We start from the raw sequence: 22,389 nt of genomic DNA, 5'->3' as shown, positions 1-22,389 counted from the left end.
AACAAAATACTTAGCATACTGAAACTCGGTCAAGAAATAATGATTTGTGATATCTGTTTACACCATTATTGACAGTATAACTGTGGTGCAGGCCCTGATAATGCCTGAAAATTGCACATCACTCATGTTATACCCAATAATTTGTATCTGAGTGAGTTTCTAAATCAGATCAACAGTTACAAACTACAGTGATACCCCGCTTTTACACTTTTCAAAGGACTTCCAAAAATGGTGTAAAATGTGGGGAATGATGTTTTAAGCTGTAAAAGTTATGTACATTATACCCCCTGGCACTTTATGTATAATATATGTACATAACCTTCAAAAGACTTGTCAGGGACTTATTTATTATCTAATAAAAACCACTGATGTAATTGTAACTTATAATTGTCTGGGAAGTAGGAAAGTTTGACTCTATTTCATGTCATAATCAATGTTTTTGAAAGCCTGCAGCTGCCATTCATTTTTTTAAATAATGAAACACTGCAGTAGTTACGTATTTTTTCATGTTTAGGACTATGTGTTTCGAGAATTTTTTTCGCGTTGTCAAGTGCAAATATGTACATAAGTATTTTGTGTGGTGTTTGAATGTGTGTGATTAGGCATCTCTTGCACTGTAGTCATCTTTTTGAGGTTATCAGGTACTGCGCCTCATCAGTTATGTAGAAAACTACACACAAACGCAAATTATCACTCACTTTTTTGTTTGTGTAACATCACAAAAAATACTTACATAAATACTGCACTTGACAAGGAAAATAAATTCTCAAAACACGTTTTGCTCAGCACGAATAAAATATGTAACTGGTGCTGTGTTTACACTAAAAGCATATGAGCAACTCAAAGTGAATGACGGTGTCAACTAGCACTCCAAGTGGACATACACAAAAACATGCTAAATATGGTTCGACAAAGGTGTCACGATGGTCACAACAATAACGAAACAGTGTTTGTGCAGTAGAGACAGTTTGGAAATGGTTATGATTGGTCATGATATCTTCATTCGAACGAACCTAGTTACTCCCATCAGCTACCACGGGAGCGGCGGGAGATACAGCATAATTGTTCCAACTTTTACATGTTGACCTGTTCAAATCCGCTGAGTAGAGTGTCCTGGTGTCAAGAAAGTTAACCATGAAATATTTGTAGACACTACTAGACGGCTGACATTATGCCAGCATCAATTTTTCTCTACAAGCGTTTTTTTGTAATGAGTAAATTGCGGGAAAATTATATGTATGTTGATGCAAAATCGGGTGCAGATTAACATTGTGGGCATAGGAAATTTGATGGGGCTGATAAAAAACGTCAGAAACAGCAAGAAAACGTTAATTCTGCGTACATAAAAGTGGGGTATATACTGTACTGTGAAGCATGAATATGGCCTGTTACATTCCATCATTGTACCATGTTGCTCCAGTCAGTCTTCTCAGACATTGGTTTAAAACTGTATGATGCTCTTTCCCACTTGCACTTGGCCATGAACGCGCATAATTTTGGGTAGCCTTTAAATGATATCACAAAATACAAAAATATGGTTGTTGTACCATTTAAAAGGAAACATTAATGTTTTGCAGGACTTTGAGTTTATTTTAGTATATACAGTTTCAAATAGACAATATTATTAGTATAAGAACGATGAAAAAAGTTATACTTGCTATCACTCATGAGTGAGCCAATTATTATTTTGTCAGCATTCACAAAACAGTAAATGAATGTCTAAAACTAGATACATGCAAGTGAAAATATTTTCTATAGTGCGGGACAACCATTGTAATGTGTTAATCCTGTAAACACTATGGGGCACAAATGCCAAACTTATAACTTATATGTCATTCAGCCCCCCCCCCCCCCTACTGTGCCTGGACAAACTTTGCAGAAATGATTTGTATTGACTTAGCTTTCAGTAAATAGAACTTTGTCCAAAAAATGTGATGCAAATGTTCTGTCAGTTTGTGCGGACAAAGTTGGTTGCTGCTAAAAAATCTACCCTCTCTTTTAAGTCAGTTCCTTCACTACTGTCTTCATCAAGTCTGCCAGGTATGCATTGTGTTGTGACTCACCGATCTTTCAAAGTGCTGCCACGCAGTTACGCGCATCCTCTGCATGCAGCGCTGTCTGCCAGCCATGCAGCAGCAGCACCACCTAAATGTCCAGCCAGCCAGTGGCCACTAGACTTGGACTCAGTTACGATTTGTCTGTTAAAGTGTACACACATCTTACTCTGTTTACTTGATCTGTGACTTTCATGTATTGCGTCTTCCTTGAAATACATTTGTTCAACTTGAAGTTATTACAATTGGCAACGAGGTAGTAATTTTTCTTTTCCATCACTGACCCACATGTTTCCATGGCTACTTTAGAGCAACTATTGCAAGGTCTCGTAGAACAGCAAACGCTTCTCACAGTTGTGATTCGTGATTTCGTCGCGGCGTCAAATGCGGGGCGTCTCTCGTCGTTGTCTCTACCTACTTTTCCTCCTTACGACGAGACGGCGGAAGACTGGTCTGATTACGAAAAACGTCTTTGACAAGACTTCTTGGCATTTCATGTCGTGGACGAACAAACATCTAAGTCTCTGTTCCTTTCATGGATTTCACCTCAAATGTATCGGTTGTTGTTGCAATTGGCTCCTTTGAAAGATCCTGTGTCTTTGTCCTTTGCTGAAATGTGCTCACTTCTGTCTGTCTGTTTTCAAAAGCAAACGCATGTGGTAGCCTCTCGTGTTGCCTTTTATCGTTGTCAAAAACAACCAAATCAATCCTAACGTGCTTGGGCTGCTGAACTTCGTGGCCTCTGTAGAAAGTGTCAATTTGTTACTGAAGTTCACAAAGAATCCTATGCCGATTCCATGGTACGGAATGCCCGACAAAGAAGTTAAACGATGCCCTTCAGTTGGCAAATCCAACTCTAGGTGAAGTCCTATCCATCGCTCAGTCTTTTGAAATTTCTCGTGCTGCTGGAGCGCAAATAGAGGCATGGGGCGTCGTCGGGGAAATACAACCTCTGTGCGATGTTGACGACGCGTGTGGCGTGTCCGTGCCGGCCGACGTGGCCGCAGTACACTCCTAAGCGCAGCCTCGGCCTAACCGTAAACAAACCTTTAAAAAACTGCAGCAAAACCCACGGCAACTTCCTTCATGTCCGTGGTGTTTTACGAAACATTCACAAGAAGGTTGTCCACAACGTTGGGCCGTGTGTCACAAATGCAAAAAAAAAAGGTCATGTGTCATCCGTTTGCAAATCCGACTGCTTACATGATGTTCATGAACATGACGTTGATTCTGATTCTGTGTTGTCTGTCAATTGTACTTCTTCCCTTTCATGGAAGTTATTCCTCACTGTCCAAATATTTGGTCGAGATGTTCACATGCAGGTGGATACTGGTTCTGCTGCCACTATCATCAATGCTCAGACGTATCTTCAGTTGGGTTCTCCAACTAGGCAATTACGGACTTACAATAAACAGAAGATTTCTCATTTGGGACAATTTGATGCTGAGGTATCTTACAAATCTGCCTTTCACACTGTTCCCATATTTGTGGTCGACCAGAGCAACGCAGAAAATCTTTTTGGTTTCGATGCCTTTCACGTTTTTGGGTTCTCCGTAGAGGACTCTGTCAATATCGTCTCTGATGCTATTCCTTATGCTCAATTGGATTCCTTGTCGACGACATTTTTATCCCTTTTTTCTCCTGGGTTAGGTCGTGCAAACGACTTTGAAGCTCATATCACACTCGAACCCACTGCTCGACCTAAGTTATTCGGGCTCGGCCCATTCCTGTGGCCCTTCGTGATTGTGTCAAATGGGAGCTGGATCATCTCACTGCTTCAGGGGTCTTGCTTCCTGTCACTTCCAGTGAGTGGTCCTCTCCTGTCACTGTCGTTGCTAAGCCAAATGGTGATATTCGTGTCTGTGGCGATTTCAAAGCCACTGTAAATGCTCAATGCATTATCGACACTTACCCTATGCCTCGACCTGAAGAATTGTTCATTAAACTTGCTGGAGGCCAGTATTTCTCTAAACTTGACCTGTCTCAAGCTTACCATCAACTTCCTCTCGACGTTGCTTCCCGGCAGTTTCTGGTCCTTAAAATGCCTTTCGGCCTCTATCAATACCAACGATTGCCAATCGGGGTTGCCAGCGCCCCTACTTTCTTTCAGCAATTCTTGGAATTACTGCTCACTGTCTCTGGGTGTATAAATTACCAGGACGACATTGTTGTCACTGGCTCCACCACTGACGAACATCTTCAAAATCTCTGCACACTTTTTCATGTCTTACACACAGCCGGTCTTAAGTGTAATCTTCAGAAATCACAATTTTTTCAGGCATCTATCACGTACATGGGGTTTCAACTCTCTCGGGATGGTATTCGTCCGCTTCAGCAAACCATCGCGATCGATGCCCTTCGTCGCCCTACATCTGTTAAGGAACTGCAGGCCTTCTTGGGGAAAATAGCATACTATCACAAATTTTTACCGTCTGCTGCTTCGGTGGCTCAGCCGTTGCATCGCCTGTTGCATAAAAATGGGCCTTTTCACTGGTCCGCGTCATGAGATGGGGCTTTCCAGATATTGAAGACTATGATGAAACAGGCCCCATGCCTGGCTACTTATCAACCTGGCCAACATCTTGTTCTTGCCACAGACACCTCTCAATACGGGGTCGGTGCAGTCCTTGTGCACCATTTTCCTGACGGTTCGGAACAACCCATTGCTTATGCCTCCAAAACGCTCACGGATGCCCAACAAAAGTATTCTCAAATTGAGAAAGAAGCTTTGCGCATTATTTATGCTCTTCGTAAGTTTGGTGTTTTTCTCTATGGCTCAAAATTTCATCTTGTTACGGATCACAAACCACTTGTTTCCTTGTTTCATCCATCAACGTCACTTCCCGACAAGGCTGCACACCGCCTCCAGCGTTGGGCTCTTTACTTGTCTCGTTTCAATTATGAGATTCATTTCCGGCCAACAGCTCAACATGCAAATGCTGATGCTCTGTCTCACCTTCCCATGGGTCCTGATCAGGCATTCGATAGGGACGAACTTTTGTGTTTCCACCTGAATGTTGCTGAGCAGCGGGTTGTGGACGGGTTCCCCATCACTGGGGACAGGCTGGCGGCTGCTATGGGTTCTGACCCTACCCTCTCCCGGGTTTTACGCTGTATTCAGAAGGGTTGGCCAGATCGCCCATCCGCTAAGACTTCTGATCCGTTGCGGAACTACTACACTTTGCGCTATCGCCTCACGGCTAGGGAAGGTGTTATCCTCCTCTCCACTGACAATGCTTCACCGCGTGTTGTGGTACCTGCATCTTTGCGTGCTTCGGTCTTGCGCCTCCTTCACCAAGGGCACTGGGGTGTCTCTCGCACAAAATCTCTGGCGCGCTGTCATGTGTACTGGCCCAGTGTCGACTCTGAAATCGCACACATGGTCACTGCCTGCTGCCCTTGCGCGTCACAGGCCACCGCCCCGAAGTCATCTTTGTCACCATGGCCTTCGCCTGAGAAGCCCTGGCAGCGCATTCATACTGACTTTGCAGGACCCCTTTTAGGTACTTATTGGCTCCTCGTAATTGACGTCTACTCTAACTTTCCTTTCATTGTCCGTTGCGCGTCACCTACCACTGTGGCAACCACCAATGCTCTAGCTTACTTTTTCTCTTCGGAAGGCCTTCCCTCTACTCTTGTTACTGATAATGGTCCGCAATTTGCCTCTTCTGATTTTGCGGATTTTTGTGCCCGTCACGGCTGAACGACTGGTCCACAGTTTTAAGGCTCAGATGAGTCAACTCCTGACTTCTTCTGCTGATGATGCGCTTCTCCAATTTCTGGCTTCTTACCGTTTGACCCCCATGGGCGACCACAGCCCGGCTGAGCTCTTACATGACCGACAGCCCCGCACACTACTTCATCTTCTGCGGCCTTCCACCTCATGGCCGCTGGTGCCTTCGCTTGGCCGGTTTACCGCTGACGACTTTGTGTGGGGATATGGCAGGTGGCCAGAATGGAGTCCTGGCCGCATTTTACAACACCGTGGCTGACGCCTGTATGAAATCCAGACAGACACGGGTGTTGCAGTGCGTCATTCGGACCAGCTTCGGTCTCGTGTGCCAGCAACGCCTGTTCCGGATGCCGCTACACCACCTTGCTCTATCTGATGCTCGGGATACTGGAATCTCTCATTACTCACAACGCAGTCCTCTCACCGTCATATCGGTGCCAGCACAACAACTGACGACACCCGGAGACATGTCCATGCAGGAACCAGATGACCATCATCTGTCGGAGCAACTCTACTCGCCTCCTTCTCCTTCGGACGCGGACACATCGCCCATGTCTCCTGTTATAACAACCGGACTTGCCGCAACGGACAGATTGGTGCATGGGGCCCCAGCAGATTCGACCCCCACGTCTCCTGCCATCTCGACCCGTTATCATCGGGGACACTTCCGTCCATACGAGAAGCCTCCACCTCGAGACTTCACGGCCAGTCAAACAACACCTATGGATGTTAGCAATCTACAGACCACCTCCATCAAGACCTGTGCAAATAATTCAAAGGGGGAAAAAGTGTTGTGACTCGCCGATCTTTCAAAGTGCTGCCGCACAGTTACGCGCGTCCTCTACATGCAGCGCTGTCTGCCAGCCATTAAGCAGCAGCGCCACCTAAGCGGCCAGCCAGCTAGTGGCCGCTAGACTTGGACTCAGTTATGATTTGACTGTTAAAGTGTACACACATCTTACTCTGTTTACTTGATCTGTGACTTTCATGTCTTGCGTCTTCCTTAAAATATATTTGTTCAACTTGAAGTTATTACACATTGCTCCTATACTTTCATTTGTACAAGATACAAAGTTGACATAATAAATAAGTGAAAAAATAGTTTTTTCTCACCACTTCAGTGTTTCAGGAAAATAGATACTATCTGTAGAGTTTTGATATGCTCAGTCAACAACAGTTTTGTTCTTACTGCAGTCGATGTATATAGTTTATACCAGCTTCCTGGTGTCTGCTATAATTCCTGCCTTAACCACACTGGAATTATGGTGTTAGTAGAATTATGTTATGTGGAAAGACTATAATGGTCTTGTTTTGACTTCCATGTCAGTACCAAAAGGTGTTATTTCCTTTGAAAAACAATCTGAATCATGACTTGTGCATTTTTTTGGAAAATAAAAATTTTCATTGTTTGTATCTTATACACTGAAGAGCCAAAGAAACTGGTACACCTGCCTAATATCATGTAGGGCCCCTTCGAGCACACAGAAGTGCCACAGTACGATGAAGGCTTTTGGCTCCAAAAGCCCATACCAATGATGTTTCGTTGAATGGTTCGCTTGACACTTGTTCATGACCCAGCATTGAATTCTGCAGCAATTTGTGAAGGGTTGCAGTATTGTCATGTTGAACAATTCTCTTCAGTCGTCGTCGGTCCCATTCTCACAGGATCTGCTTCCGGCCGTAGCAGTGTCAGAGATTTGATGCTTTACCGCATCCTGATATTCATGGTACACTCGTGAAATGGTCATACAGGAAAATTCCCACTTCATTGCTACCTCAGAGATGCTGTGTCCAATAGCTCGTGCACTGACTATAACACCACATTAAAACTCGCTTATATATTGATAACGTGCCATTGTAGCAGCAGTAACTGATGTAACAACTGCCTAGACACTTATTGTCTTATGTATGCGTTTCTGACCGCAGCACCGTATCGTGCCTGTGTGCATCTCTCTGTATTTGAATATGCATGCCTATACCAGTTTCTTTGGCACTTCAATATCTTTCTGATTTTTTATGTCCATATAAAACGTCCAATATCTCTGTTTTGTCTGCTATCTACAGGCCATTTTTACCTTCTACATCTACACCTACATAGATACTCTGCACGCCACTGAATAATGCGCAGCAGAGGGTACCCTTTACCACTGCTAGTCATTTTCTTTTCGGTTCCACTCCAAAATAGAGCCAGGGAAAAATGACTATCCAATAAGCCAGAGTCGATCATTTGCCTTCTCTACCACAGATCTCACATGCTCGTTCCATTCCATATCGCTTTGCGGCGTTCTGCCAATATATTTGTTATAACGTCAAGTTTAACACATATATTTCGAACGACACAACACATATAAGTCACAGAGTAAGTTGACAAGCAAGACATGTGTACACGTTAGCATTCGAATGAGCACTGAGTCCCAGTCTAGCGGCAGCTGCTCGGCTGGCTGCTTAGGTGGCGCAGCTGCTGCATGGCTGGCAGACAGCGCCGCACGTAGAGGACGCGCGTAATTGCGCGGCGGCGCTTTGAATGATCAGCGAGTCACAACACTTTTCCCCCCTTTGAAATTGTTGCACTGGTCTTGATGGAGGTGTCCTGGAGATGGCTAACGTCCATAGGCGTTGTTTGACTTGCCGTAAAGTCTCGAGGAGGAGGCTTCCCGTACAGACGGAAGTGTCCCCGATGATAACGGGTCGAGATGACAGGAGACGTAGGGGTCGAATCTGCTGGGGCCCCATGCACCAATCTGTCCTTTGCGGCAAGTCCAGTTGATATGACAGGAGACATGGGCGATGTGTCGGCGTCCGTTGGAGGAGGAGGCGAGTAGATATGCTCTGACAGAGGATGGTCATCCGGTTCCTGCATGGGCACGTCTCCTGTTGGCGTCCGTTATTGTGCTGGCATCGCGATGACGGTGAGAGGGCTGCGTTGTGAGTATTGAGAGATGCCAAGAACCTGAGCATCAGGAAGAGCCAAAGGTGGTGTAGCGGCATTCGGAACAGGCGTTGCTGGCACAAGAGGCTGAAGCTGGTCCGAATGACGCACTGCAACACCCGTGTCCGTCTGGAATTCATACAGGCGTCTGCCACGGTGTCTTAAGATGCGGCCCGGGTTCCATTTTGGCCGCCTGCCATATCCCCGTACCCAGACGAGGTCGTCGGCGGTGAACCGGCCAAGTGAAGGCACCTGCGGCCGGGAGGTGGAAGGCAGCAGAAGGTGAAGTAGCGTGCGGGGCTGTCGGCCATGTAATAGCTCAGACGGGCTGTGGTCGCCCATGGGGGTGAAACGGTAAGACGCCAGAAAGTGGAGAAGTGCATCATCAGCAGCAGAAGAAGTCAGAAGTTTCCGCATCTGAGCCTTAAATGTGCAGACCAGTCGGTCAGCCTCACCGTTGGATTGTAGATGGAATGGCGGGGCCGTGACATGCATAACGCCATGACGAGCACAAAAATCCGCAAATTCGGAAGAGGCAAATTGCGGACCATTATCAGTAACAAGAGTAGAGGGGAGCCTTCCAAAGAAAAAATGCGGGCGAGAGCACTGGTGGTTGCCACGGTGGTAGGCAACGTGCAACGGACAATGAAAGGAAAGTTAGAATAGGCGTCAATTACGAGGAGCCAATAAGTACCTAAAAGGGGTCCCGCAAAGTCAGTATGAATGCGCTGTCAGGGCTTCTCAGGCGAAGGCCACGGTGACAAAGATGACTTCGGGGCGGTGGCCTGTGACGCACAAGGGCAGCAGGCAGCAACCATGTGTGCGATTTCAGAGTCGATGCTGTGCCAGTACAAATGACAGCGCGCCAGAGATTTTATGCGAGAGACACCCCAGTGCCCTTGGTGAAGGAGGCGTAAGACCGAAGCACGCAAAGATGCAGGTACTACAACACGCATTGTCAGTGGAGAGGAGGATAACACCTTCCCTAGCCGTGAGGCGATAGCGCAAAGTGTAGTAGTTCCGCAACGGATCAGAAGTCTTAGCGGATGGGCGATCTGGCCAACCCTTCTGAATACAGCGTAAAACCCGGGAGAGGGTAGGGTCAGAACCCATAGCAGCCGCCAGCCTGTCCCCAGTGATGGGGAACCCGTCCACAACCCGCTGCTCAGCAACATTCAGGTGGAAACACAAAAGTTCGTCCCTATCGAATGCCTGATCAGGACCCATGGGAAGGTGAGACAGAGCATCAGCATTTGCATGTTGAGCTGTTGGCCGGAAATGAATCTCATAATTGAAACGAGACAAGTAAAGAGCCCAACGCTGGAGGCGGTGTGCAGCCTTGTCGGGAAGTGACGTTGATGGATGAAACAAGGAAACAAGTGGTTTGTGATCCGTAACAAGATGAAATTTTGAGCCATAGAGAAAAACACCAAACTTACGAAGAGCATAAATAATGCGCAAAGCTTCTTTCTCAATTTGAGAATACTTTTGTTGGGCATCCGTGAGCGTTTTGGAGGCATAAGCAATGGGTTGTTCCGAACCGTCAGGAAAATGGTGCACAAGGACTGCACCGACCCCGTATTGAGAGGTGTCTGTGGCAAGAACAAGATGTTGGCCAGGTTGATAAGTAGCCAGGCATGGGGCCTGTTTCATCATAGTCTTCAATATCTGGAAAGCCCCATCTCATGACGCGGACCAGTGAAAAGGCCCATTTTTATGCAACAGGCGATGCAACGGCTGAGCCACCGAAGCAGCAGACGGTAAAAATTTGTGATAGTATGCTATTTTCCCCAAGAAGGCCTGCAGTTCCTTAACAGATGTAGGGCGACGAAGGGCATCGATCGCGATGGTTTGCTGAAGCGGACGAATACCATCCCGAGAGAGTTGAAACCCCATGTACGTGATAGATGCCTGAAAAAATTGTGATTTCTGAAGATTACACTTAAGACCGGCTGTGTGTAAGATATGAAAAAGTGTGCAGAGATTTTGAAGATGTTCGTCAGTGGTGGAGCCAGTGACAACAATGTCGTCCTGGTAATTTATACACCCAGAGACAGTGAGCAGTAATTCCAAGAATTGCTGAAAGAAAGTAGGGGCACTGGCAACCCCGATTGGCAATCGTTGGTATTGATAGAGGCCGAAAGGCATTTTAAGGACCAGAAACTGCCGGGAAGCAATGTCGAGAGGAAGTTGATGGTAAGCTTGAGACAGGTCAAGTTTAGAGAAATACTGGCCTCCAGCAAGTTTAATGAACAATTCTTCAGGTCGAGGCATAGGGTAAGTGTCGATAATGCATTGAGCATTTACAGTGGCTTTGAAATCGCCACAGACACGAATATCACCATTTGGCTTAGCAACGACAGTGACAGGAGAGGACCACTCACTGGAAGTGACAGGAAGCAAGACCCCTGAAGCAGTGAGATGATCCAGCTCCCATTTGACACAATCACGAAGGGCCACAGGAATGGGCCGAGCCCGAATAACTTAGGTCGAGCAGTGGGTTTGAGTGTGATATGAGCTTCAAAATCGTTTGCACGGCCTAACCCAGGAGAAAAAAGGGACAAAAATGTCGTCGACAAGGAATCCAGTTGAGCATAAGGAATAGCATTAGAGACAATATTGACAGAGTCATCTATGGAGAACCCAAAAACGCGAAAGGCATTGAAACCAAAAAGACTTTCTGTGTTGCTCTGGTTGACCACAAATATGGGAACAGTGCGAACGACGGATTTGTAAGATACCTCAGCATTAAACTGTCCCAAGAGAGAAATCTTCTGTTTATTGTACATCCGTAATTGCCGAGTGACAGGTGACAGGAGTGGAAAACCCTACTGAAGATACGTCTGAGAATTAATTATAGTGGCAGACCGGTATCCACTTGCATGCGAACATCTCGACCAAGGATTTGGACTGTGAGGAATAACTTCCCTGAAACGGAAGAAGTGCAATTAACAGACAACACAGAATCAGAATCAGCGTCATGTTCATGAACATCATGTATGCGGTCGGATTTGCAAACGGAAGACACATGACCTTTCTTTTTGCAGTTGTGTCACACAGTTCAACTTTGGGGACAATCCTCGTGTGAATGTTTCGTAAAACACCGCGGACATGAAGGGAGTTGCTGGGGGTTTTGCTGCAGTTTCTTAGCGGGTTGTTTACGGCTAGGCCGAGGCTGCGCGTGAGAGCGCACTGCAGCCACGTCGTCCGGCGGGGACGCGCCGCACGCATCGTCAACAGCGCACAGAGGTTGTATTTCCCCGACATCACCCCACGCCTCTATTTGCGCCCCAGCGGCGTGAGAAATTTTAAAAGACTGCGCAATGGAGAGAACTTCATCTAGAGTCGGATTCGCCAACTGAAGGGCACGTTGCCGAACTCCTTTGTCGGGCGCTGACCAGATAATAGCATCCCGTACCATGGAATCGGCATAGGATTCTTTGTGAATGTCAGTAACAAATTGACCCTTTCGACTGAGGTTCGTGAAGTTCAGCAGCCCAAGCACGATAGGATTGATGTGGCTGTTTTTGACATCGATAAAAGGCAACACGAGAGTCTACCACATGCGTTTGCTTTTGAAAATAGACAGACAGAAGTGAGCACATTTCAGCAAAGGACAAAGATGCAGGATCCTTCAAAGGAGCCAATTGCGACAACAACCGATACATTTGAGGTGAAATCCAGGAAAGGAACAGAGACTTACATGGTTGTTCGTCCGTGACATGAAATGCCAAGAAGTGTTGTCGAAGACGTTTTTCATAATCAGACCAGTCTTCCTCCGTCTCGTCATAAGGAGGAAAAGGAGGTATAGCTAACGACGAGAAACGCCCCGCATTTGACGCCGCGCCGAAATCGTGAATCGCCGCTGTTAGAAGCGTTTGCTGTTCAAGGAGATTTTGCAACAGTCGCTCGACAGTAGCCATGGAACTCTGTGGGTCAACGGTGAAAAGGAAAAATCCACTACCTCGTCGCCAATTGTTATAATGTCAAGTTTAACACATATATTTCAGAACGACACAACACATATAAGTCACAGAGTAAGTCGACAAGCAAGACATGTGTACAAGTTAGCATTCGAATGAGCACTGAGTCCCAGTCTAGCGGCTGCTGCTCGGCTGGCCGCTTAGGTGGTGCAGCTGCTGCATGGCTGGCAGACAGCGCCGCACGTAGAGGACGCGCGTAATTGCGCGGCGGCACTTTGAATGATCGGCGAGTTACAACAATATTTAAACTACTTGACTGTCAAGCAGGACACCACTGACAATGTATATGAACATTACAGAATTTTGTCAGGTTCTCTGCGAGATCTTTTACTAAGGTATAATGGTGATGGTTGTATGCTTCTTGCATGGATCTTTTCACTGACGCATGATTCTCTACTTAGCTTTGCTTGTTGTCATTTGCGTGTTCTCTTCTGAACTAAGAATGCGGGAGCCTCTGTTTCATCAGTATCCTCTGAATGTTGTTATTATGTTATTACATCTCCTTAAACTTTGCCTATAATTCCTCTCTTTCCATCCTAACTGGAACAAAATGATGTCCGTTCACTGTCTAAGTTAGATGCTAACAACTACTTATCTGCTCTGTCTTGTAGAAACAATCTCCTAGCTTTCTTGACTGATTTATTAATTTTGTAAGCGTAGTTGCTATAATGACATTGTGATCGCCAATCCTCGGTGCTATACAGACACTGTCGATAAGGTCCAGCCTAGTCAAAGGAGATGATGACATCATAAACATTGAGATGTGTGAAAAACTTGTTTTGCTTGAAATGAGTGTCGATTACTCAGACTTTATTCATCCAGTATTTCATAATGAGAGGACTTACAGACTTCCAACAAACTTACAGCATAATTTCAAACCTTTGCTAAACTTTTTCTCACTTATATGCTTAATGCCAAGTACTTAACACATTAACTCATTTGTAAAGTAATGAGAGTTTTAAAGCTGATTTGTATATGAAAGTTCGATTCTTTAGAGGATCGGGGGTTTACTGATCACTTGTAGAATACAAAATGCATACGACATGGCAGGATTGCAAAACAAGGTGATGGATAGGTTTATGAGGTGGGTTTTTCATCTGGCTAATTATCCCTGACAACCTCTCATCAACAGTTAGTGATGCTGTGGAGATGAACTCTCTAGTTGTCTGTATTTGGGGGAAAGGGGGGGATCTTCATATTTTATTCGTTGTTTCTGATCTGTAATTTGGGTACAAGGACAAAGTTTTATACATGAGTCATTCATTACCTAATGTTTATTAAACTCAAAAATTATTCCTACTATGAAATATAGAAAAGTCCTCCTCTTGTAATAATGTCACGTGCTGTCACTTTTTGTGTGTGTTTCTTTACTAGTTTTATTTAATTGTTGTTATGATTATTCTTTTCACTAACAGATCATTTTTCTCATTATTGCTGTATTCATGTGAACAATGTTGCTTTTGTTCACAAATTATGCACAGCAATTTATAAACTATTAATTTTTAATTTGTAATTATATTAATGTCATGATTTCAGTACATGTTACTGATAAAAGATTTTCTTTTCTCCTTTAGAATCCACAGTCAACAGAGATACAGATAAGTGAGAGGCTCAATACAGTGATTTCCAACATATCATCACTAATTGCAAATAACCAGATGGTTGGAGGGACTGAGTATGAGGTAACTGTGCTTTTCTAATGTTGCTTGAAGAAACTGGTAACCTGTAATACATTGACGATTATATTCTATTTATATTTGACATCAAATGGTTAGAATTCTGGTAATTGCCAGTTGCTAAATACATGCTATTAACTTTCTTCCCAGTGCAGTTGGTTTACTGATTAAAACTGTCTGTACCAGTTTTGAAAATCACTGTCATCATAATATTAATAAAGTTAATAAGTACCTGGAATAAGTCTGGAGTTGTTATGGACCTCATAAAAATAATACTCTCTAGATCACGTAATGAATTATTTATTATATTGTCTCGTAATATGATTTGGCTACTGCCATTATCAGATCCAGACTAGAATTTCCAAAACAAAGTTCAGTGTCAGTCTGCTGAAAAACCTGTGCCAAATAGTTGGTGCCCTTCTTTGGCATAGATTGTACTGCAAAATGCATCTGAACTTTGTTTCAAAAGTCCTAACTTTAGATCTGATAATAGTGCTCATTGTAATATGACTCAAGGAAAAGTACTTTTGTTTTTATCAAAGTGACCATGAAAATCTTTGTTATGAAGATATATAACTGTAGTGTTTTGATAGCGACTGAGGTGTTCTTACACTACTTGCGCAAAATTTGTGACATATTTTGCACCATTTACATCTGTTGTGGTGCTTCATATTTAACAACTCATTATCAGTGATATTTTAGACTAGTTGCAAGAATGTGACTCAACTGGTTTGTTGCTTTGTGTGTTCTTTTTCTGTTGTTACGAAATTATTTTTGTTAAATTTCAGGGCTACTTGAAACTGTTGCAACAACAATACATTCAAGATCAGATGAGAAAAGAATCTCAGTTTGTTTCTAATGAAAGATACATGAATGCTGGGCATCCAATTCAGCCTCTGTATTCAAACTATTTTGTGAATAAAGCTGTAAACCCCATTCAGAGGACATATATGAGAAATAAAGTAGCAGAAGCCCCTTCAACTAGTAAAACACTGCCAATGATAAAGGTATATTTATTTACATTTACGTTTATTATACATGTTGTGCTTATGGTGGACAGAGTAACATGGAATATGTGTATTAGGGTGGTTCTTATCTTTTGAATTTCGTATTTCTTGATGCACACTCTCTAGTTTTTTTCCTAAATACCTACTTTTTTGCAACTGTAGATGAGGAACCAATGCTGCAATGAGCAAGAAGTTGTGTCATGTTGCTACAGGTTTGTTTACTACTGCTAATGCGTATGTTCGACTGCCGTCATCCTATCCACCATTTACCTCGTGGCAAGTAGTTTAAGATGTAATTACACAGTTGTTTATGTAATTGATGGAGTTGAGCACTAGATCAGGGGATGTAAATTGCTATCGAATCGACAGGTTTTGTCGGTCTTGTTTTATGACATACACAAATTGAAGCTGATTATCAGTGAAGGTGCTAATGTTGTGCTTGAATGTGTATATTTTGGGAGAAGCCAGGATTCCTACAAGAGCTAGACCTCGTTGTACAAAAAGCTTATGAACTTTCATTCTGAGTAGTGCAGTCTGCACAAAAAAATGTTCTTACAGAAAGACAATCACTCACAAAGGACGAGAGTGTAAGTTTTGAGCAAATCTAAGTAGGCTCCTTGATGTTGCCCATGCTAATGCTTTGAGCAAGATAAAGATAGAAGAGGATAAACTCTTTTTATCACAAGGACATGTTGACTGGAAGTTGATGGCAAAACAGAAAATGGCGAGGATTAGAGTCACAAAAGACGAATCAAGAAAGGTGAAGGGTGATATAAGCTCACAATTTTTGGAAACTACTAATGATTTGTCTGAAGAAACTGTTGAAGTTAGTGATTATAATGGTAGTTCCACTTTTACAAAACTCTCCACGATTTCAGTTTCTTGTAGTTGTTCAACTGTAGATAAAAATAAGGTAAATTCAAAAAAGGAAAACAAATGTGGAAGATGGTTTTAATGCCATCAAAACTAGCCACCATTTTAGTCAGGTGTCAGTTAAGGCAGAAGGATGGTGCGTTTGTCCTTGAGGCTACATCTGCAGTCTTGGGACATAATGTTGATGAATTAGCACTTAGTCATAATTCAGTTCAAATATATTGAGAAAGATATTCAGAAAGAAACATGCAGAACATATGAAATATTTGTTTAAAGAAAGAGTCTAAGTTCTGTGACTGTTTACTGGGACAATAAAGCGGTACTATCATTCAATGTCAGGGAACTGAAAGACTCCCAATCACTATAGCATATGGAAATTGGTAACAGTTAATTGGTGAACTTGCATTACCAAATTTTAGTGGGAAAGATAATCACAGGCAGTTTGGAATGCTGTAAAAGTTTGGCAACTGGATGAGAAAGTTCAAATCCTATGTTGTGACACCACCACATCTAAGACAGGTCATTTCGTTGGAGCTGTTACTTTGCTGGAACAATTAAAAAGAAGATTGCTGCTATTTCTTGCTGCTGCCATCACGTTTGAGCTAGTGTTACAGAGTGTGTTCAAAAATGAATTGCCCCAGGTGGCAGTTTGTTGTGATGTAGCATTTCTCAAAAAATTTAGACGAAAGTAGAATGGCAAATCGTGAAGAGCCTTTCAAAGATGTCAAAGTTGATGAAGCACTTAACTTTTCCAGAAACAACTAAAAGAACAGCAGCTGAAAAATTATTTCCATGGCATTGAATTGTGCAATGTATTTCTAGGGACAGTTGTGGACTTACATCTACAAATAAGACTGTCTGAAGCTTTACATCATGCAAGGTGCAATGCCAAAGGAATTTATTCATTGAAGATGGTCCTCTTTCATTGTCATCTATCCTCACTGTTAGTGAATTGGTTGGCCTGAAGAACATTTGTTTGTTTGTGTTAAAAGTATATATAAAATGGTGCTTTCTGAGTTCATCAGCAATCAGTACACCTTACTATGATTTGTGCTCTTTAAAAGAATTAAAACCAGATGAAAAAATAAATTCAATGTTTTTTTTTTTAAGTTGCTGCTTTGAAACAATGTTAACAACAGGAAACTTTGGGGAATGAAAGGAACTAAACTGTTTTATCTGTTGCAGTTGCAAAATTTAGCACTTTTTGCACAAGCTATTCAAAATGTTTACCAACAGATTGTACTTTGAGTCTCATTGTTACTTCATATAAGGAAACTGATGAGTTCATTCCAGTCAATAGTTTGGATATGTTGAAGAAATACAGCATAGATTTAGAGTGCTTGAATAAGGTTCCTGTTTATTTTAAACACTTTCTACCTTAGTGACAAAGAAAAAGAGACTGTGTGTGTGTGTGTGTGTGTGTGTGTGTGTGTGTGCATGCACACACACACACACACACACACACACACACACACACACACACATTCATGATAACATAACTCTCACACACGACCACTGTCCCTGGCTGTCAAGGCCAGACTGCAAGCTGCTGCACATTATGGGAGAAGCGATGTGGCGTCAGCCGCTAGAGACAGTTGTCATATGTGTGTGAGCTTGTGCGTGTGTGAATGTGTGTTTGTGTATGTTGTCTATTTTGGAAGAAGGCATTCTGGCTGAAAGCATAGGTGTTTAGTAGTCTTCTTCTTCTTCTTCTTCTTCTTCTTCTTCTTCTTTTGTCCTGTCGGGCCCTCAACATCTCCGTTACATGGTGAGAAGCAATCTATCCTTTTCATAATATTGTCAAAAGACTTACATAATAATACTTAAAGTTCTGCCATTTAATTATATTTAAACATATTTCCAAAATATAATAAGTTTATTTTAGTTGTTTATGCCAACAGAAAGTTACACACAATTTCTTTAGTATTTAAGTATTATGTAGATATTTATGTCTGTTGCAGCAGGGGTTAATATTAATTAACTGTAATGAAAAAAAAGATGATTATGATTATTAGTGTTTTAGGGCGCACAACAGCGAGGTTATCAGCGCCCGGAAAAAAAAAAAAGAGGGCATGCACTCAGATCACTTGATATTTTTATGTAATCACCATACAAGGACCACCCTAATGTATCTGTGATACTATTAAATCACTAATTAAAATGGTGACCGTGGAAAAATGGAAGAGAGTATTTTTCAACAGAGAGCTGGTCACATAAGCCAGTGATCATGCCTGTTATTATTCCCAGTATCTTCTGTTGTACGTTTTGGCCCATTTCAATATTTGTACTGTATTTTGAATTTGGTTGCTTATTTATACTTAGATTATCTTACTTTAATGAAAAGAATTAATTTGTATAAGGGCTGTCTGTAAAGTACCCTCCATTTTTATGTACAGTGGGAAGTAGTAGGGGAACACAACAGTTTGATACCGACTCGCACAGAGTACTTAGAGCTAAAATAACTACCGTATTTACTCGAATCTAAGCCGCACTCGAATGTAAGCCGCACCTGAAAAATGAGACTTGAAATCAAGGGAAAAAAATTTTCACGAATCTAAGCCACACCTGAAATTTCAGACTCGAAATTCAGGGGGGAGAAAAGTTTTAGGCCGCACCTCCAAATCGAAACAATGTTGGTCCATTGTAATATGAGACACAATTTAGGTCGAATGAATGATGATACAGCTACAGTAATTTGGTTCGAGTCGAAAGCTTAGCAGTTAAGCTTTACCAGGTAGCCATTGCTATGCATCAGGCATTCCATCCGTATTTATACGGATACCCTTCCTTTTTCACGTGCTTCGTCTGGTTTGAATCGATTGCTTATTTTGCTTTGATCTGATAAGTGCCATTTTCTATGTTATAGGTGTTTACGTCAGTCACTCTAAGCTGAAAATGCATTACTATACTGTGTCATGCATTGTTTGACGCATTCGATAGTGCGTGTTTACGGCCTGTCGCTGCTCGCGGCATGGCTTGCTTTTGTGCGCGCTACCGCCGCCTACAATTTAAAAAAGAGAGGAATCGTCTCATTAGAAACAATGGCAAGAGACTGCTATTTGTAGTTACTTACACTGCTGCTTTCTTTGATAATGATCAACAAGAACCAAATAATAGACTGCGTATGATAGAACATGTTCTGAACGAGAGTTTGGCGAAAATTTTTCTCCGTTTGAAACTCTTTGCGGCCGCTTCTTTAGTACATCAAATTCTGCACAGAAATTAGAGTCATCTTAGATTTAAAAATCTATAGTCAGTTGCCGTGCTTCATTTCTGACTGTATCACTATTAGGCATAAGAGTAATACGAATATAAACATGACAAGATACGTATATTCTTCCGCGTTTGCTGTTGTGTCACTCTAGTTTCGTAGTTTATTTGGCAGACAGGATTTAAATGAGATAGAAGCAAACACGAAAGAATACATGGCAAAATGTTTATATTCGTATTATTCTTATGGTGAAGAGAATACTACATGTGATTCACATTTCATCAGGTTCCTATTAGCAACCATCTCTTCTCACAGGTAGGAAAAAATTCAGAACGTAGAGTTGGCCATATTGACAAAAATCCCAGTATTACCAGTCGGATTTTCGTAGTACATTGAAATTCGAAGATGAACAATACGGAATTTGTGTTTACTTCGTTGGATAATGTATGAAAAAGCAGTGGTCGAAACTCGGGCAGAGAAAAAAACTCGTCTTCCAATTTTTTTTTTAATTTTATTTACTGACGCAGAGGTTTTGGCGCCAGTATTTATCTTTGTGCGTACAAAGGATGCCTGTGTAGCGCTACATATTCGACGGCAGAAGTTAGTTGTGGCGGCACCTATCAACATTTTTCAGAACTTCCGCTTGCTTTGCACTCGATTCTAAGCCGCAGGCGGTTTTTTGGATTACAAAAACCGGAAAAAAAGTGCGCCTTAGATTCGAGTAAATACGGTAAATGGGACAGTGCTTTTTGTCAAGTACTATAGTCAGTCACCACGAGTGTTCCAGTTGAAAATCTCACCGAATGTGAAATTGTTACGTGGTTTTTAGTAAGTAATTTCATCTTCTATTAAGAAACAAAACATTTTAGGAAAATATTGACACCATAAGTGGAGCAGTACAATTACAGGGGTTTTAAAAGTGCTTTGTAATTCTTGGTATCAGTATTAATACAGTTGCTTTGCCTTAGACAAGATTAATAACTACTTGTCCTGAAATCTGTAGAGCAAATAAAAAATAATAGTTTTCTTAAAATCAGTAATCACAACACAGTTACATATCCTTTCATCCCTCTTGTGTTCTGCCACAAATAGGGAACGTTTAGGAGAATGAGTTGTGGTCAGCTGTTGCACAGACGAAAATGTGACACAGTTAATGATAGTTGGATTTGAAAAGAAATTATTTGTTGATGTCACTGTTGTAAATCCTGGCTAAATATTTTAAATTTATTAAAATGATCTAACAGTTACTAGTTGACTGTTGATTCATTCTTACATTTGGGAGGGAATAAGGGAAGAGGGTAAAAAACAGAAGAATCTTGGAAATAGTCTTCCTCAAATAAACAGACAGGAGTATTTTAAGTAACAATCAAGAAAATAAGTAATTTATGTATGAAATTGTTATCGGCAAGTCTTTTCCTACATTATTAGCAAGTTACCTCTTTAAACAACCTCCATTACCTGTTAGTAGTACCCAATTATACCTTCACCTTTAAGAAACTCTCTGAGAATATGTAGCAGAAAATCAATTTGTGTTCCTTCTGTTCTATGCTTTTGCTATTCATCGGGAGGATTCCACAGAATGTGAGTATCACAATTTGTACAGCCCAGTTGTAGAAAATCTGTATTCAATATCATTAGACAGAATATCCTTGAAAGTACAGGTCACCCCAAAATTGCATGCAGTTTCCAGCCAATTGGATAATTAGTCACACTCACTTCATAATAATTCGAATGAAATGTAACTGATAACATGTATCTAATATGTTGAACATAATAGAGGGAAACATTCCACGTGGGAAAAATATATCTAAAAAGAAAGATGATGAGACTTACCAAACAAAAGCGCTGGCAGGTCGATAGACACACAAACAAACACAAACATACACACAAAATTCTAGCTTTCGCAACCAACGGTTGCCTCGTCAGGAAAGAGGGAAGGAGAGGGAAAGACAAAAGGATTTGGGTTTTAAGGGAGAGGGTAAGGAGTCATTCCAATCCCGGGAGCGGAAAGACTTACCTTAGGGGGAAAAAAGGACAGGTATACACTCGCACACACACACATATCCATCCGCATATACACATATACATATACATATACATATATGTGTATATGCGGATGGATATGTGTGTGTGTGCGAGTGTATACCTGTCCTTTTTTCCCCCTAAGGTAAGTCTTTCCGCTCCCAGGATTGGAATGACTCCTAACCCTCTCCCTTAAAACCCAAATCCTTTTGTCTTTCCCTCTCCTTCCCTCTTTCCTGACGAGGCAACCGTTGGTTGCGAAAGCTAGAATTTTGTGTGTATGTTTGTGTTTGTTTGTGTTTGTTTGTGTGTCTATCGACCTGCCAGCGCTTTTGTTTAATATGTTGAACAGAATGTTATGAATTAAGCCAACCATTATTTCAAGGAAGTGTTGAGCAGTGGATGACTACCATATTTACTCAAATCTAAGCTGCACTTGAATCTAAGTCGCACCTGAAAAATGAGACTTGAAATCAAGGGAAAAAAATTTTCCCGAATCTAAGCCACACCTGAAATTTCAGACTCGAAATTCAGGGGGGAGAAAAGTTTTAGGCCGCACCTCCAAATCGAAACAATGTTGGTCCATTGTAATATGAGACACAATTTAGGTCGAATGAATGATGATACAGCTACAGTAATTTGGTTCGAGTCGTAAGCTTAGCAGTTAAGCTATACCAGGTAGCCATTGCTATGCGTCAGGCACTCCGTCTGTATTTATACGGGTACCCTTCCTTTTTCACGTGCTTCGTCTGGTTTGAATTAATTGCTTATTTTTCTTTGATATGATAAGTGCCGTTCTCTTTGTTATAGGTGTTTATGTCACTCTAAGCTAAAAATGTGTTACTATATTGTGTCATGCATTGCTTGTTGCATTCTGTGTTCACGGCCTGTCGCCGCTCGC

The 22,389-nt window shown here is 42.2% G+C and overlaps 1 protein-coding gene across 2 annotated transcripts in view; it reads left to right on the top strand.

Moving 5' to 3' along the window:
* Positions 1-22,389, top strand: part of LOC126175787 (transcriptional regulator ATRX homolog) — a 483,984-nt gene that overhangs the window by 421,083 nt on the left and 40,512 nt on the right. For both annotated transcript variants that reach the window (XM_049922765.1, XM_049922764.1), the window contains 2 exons: positions 14,274-14,381; positions 15,164-15,382. In XM_049922765.1, coding sequence (XP_049778722.1) covers positions 14,274-14,381; positions 15,164-15,382 — 327 coding nt within the window. The remainder of the gene's footprint in view (positions 1-14,273; positions 14,382-15,163; positions 15,383-22,389) is intronic.

This window comes from Schistocerca cancellata, chromosome 3 (assembly GCF_023864275.1).
Source record: "Schistocerca cancellata isolate TAMUIC-IGC-003103 chromosome 3, iqSchCanc2.1, whole genome shotgun sequence".
Classification (NCBI taxonomy): Eukaryota; Metazoa; Arthropoda; class Insecta; order Orthoptera; family Acrididae; genus Schistocerca; species Schistocerca cancellata.
Note: the sequence above shows the minus strand (reverse complement) of the source record. Positions and strands in the feature narration are given on the sequence as shown.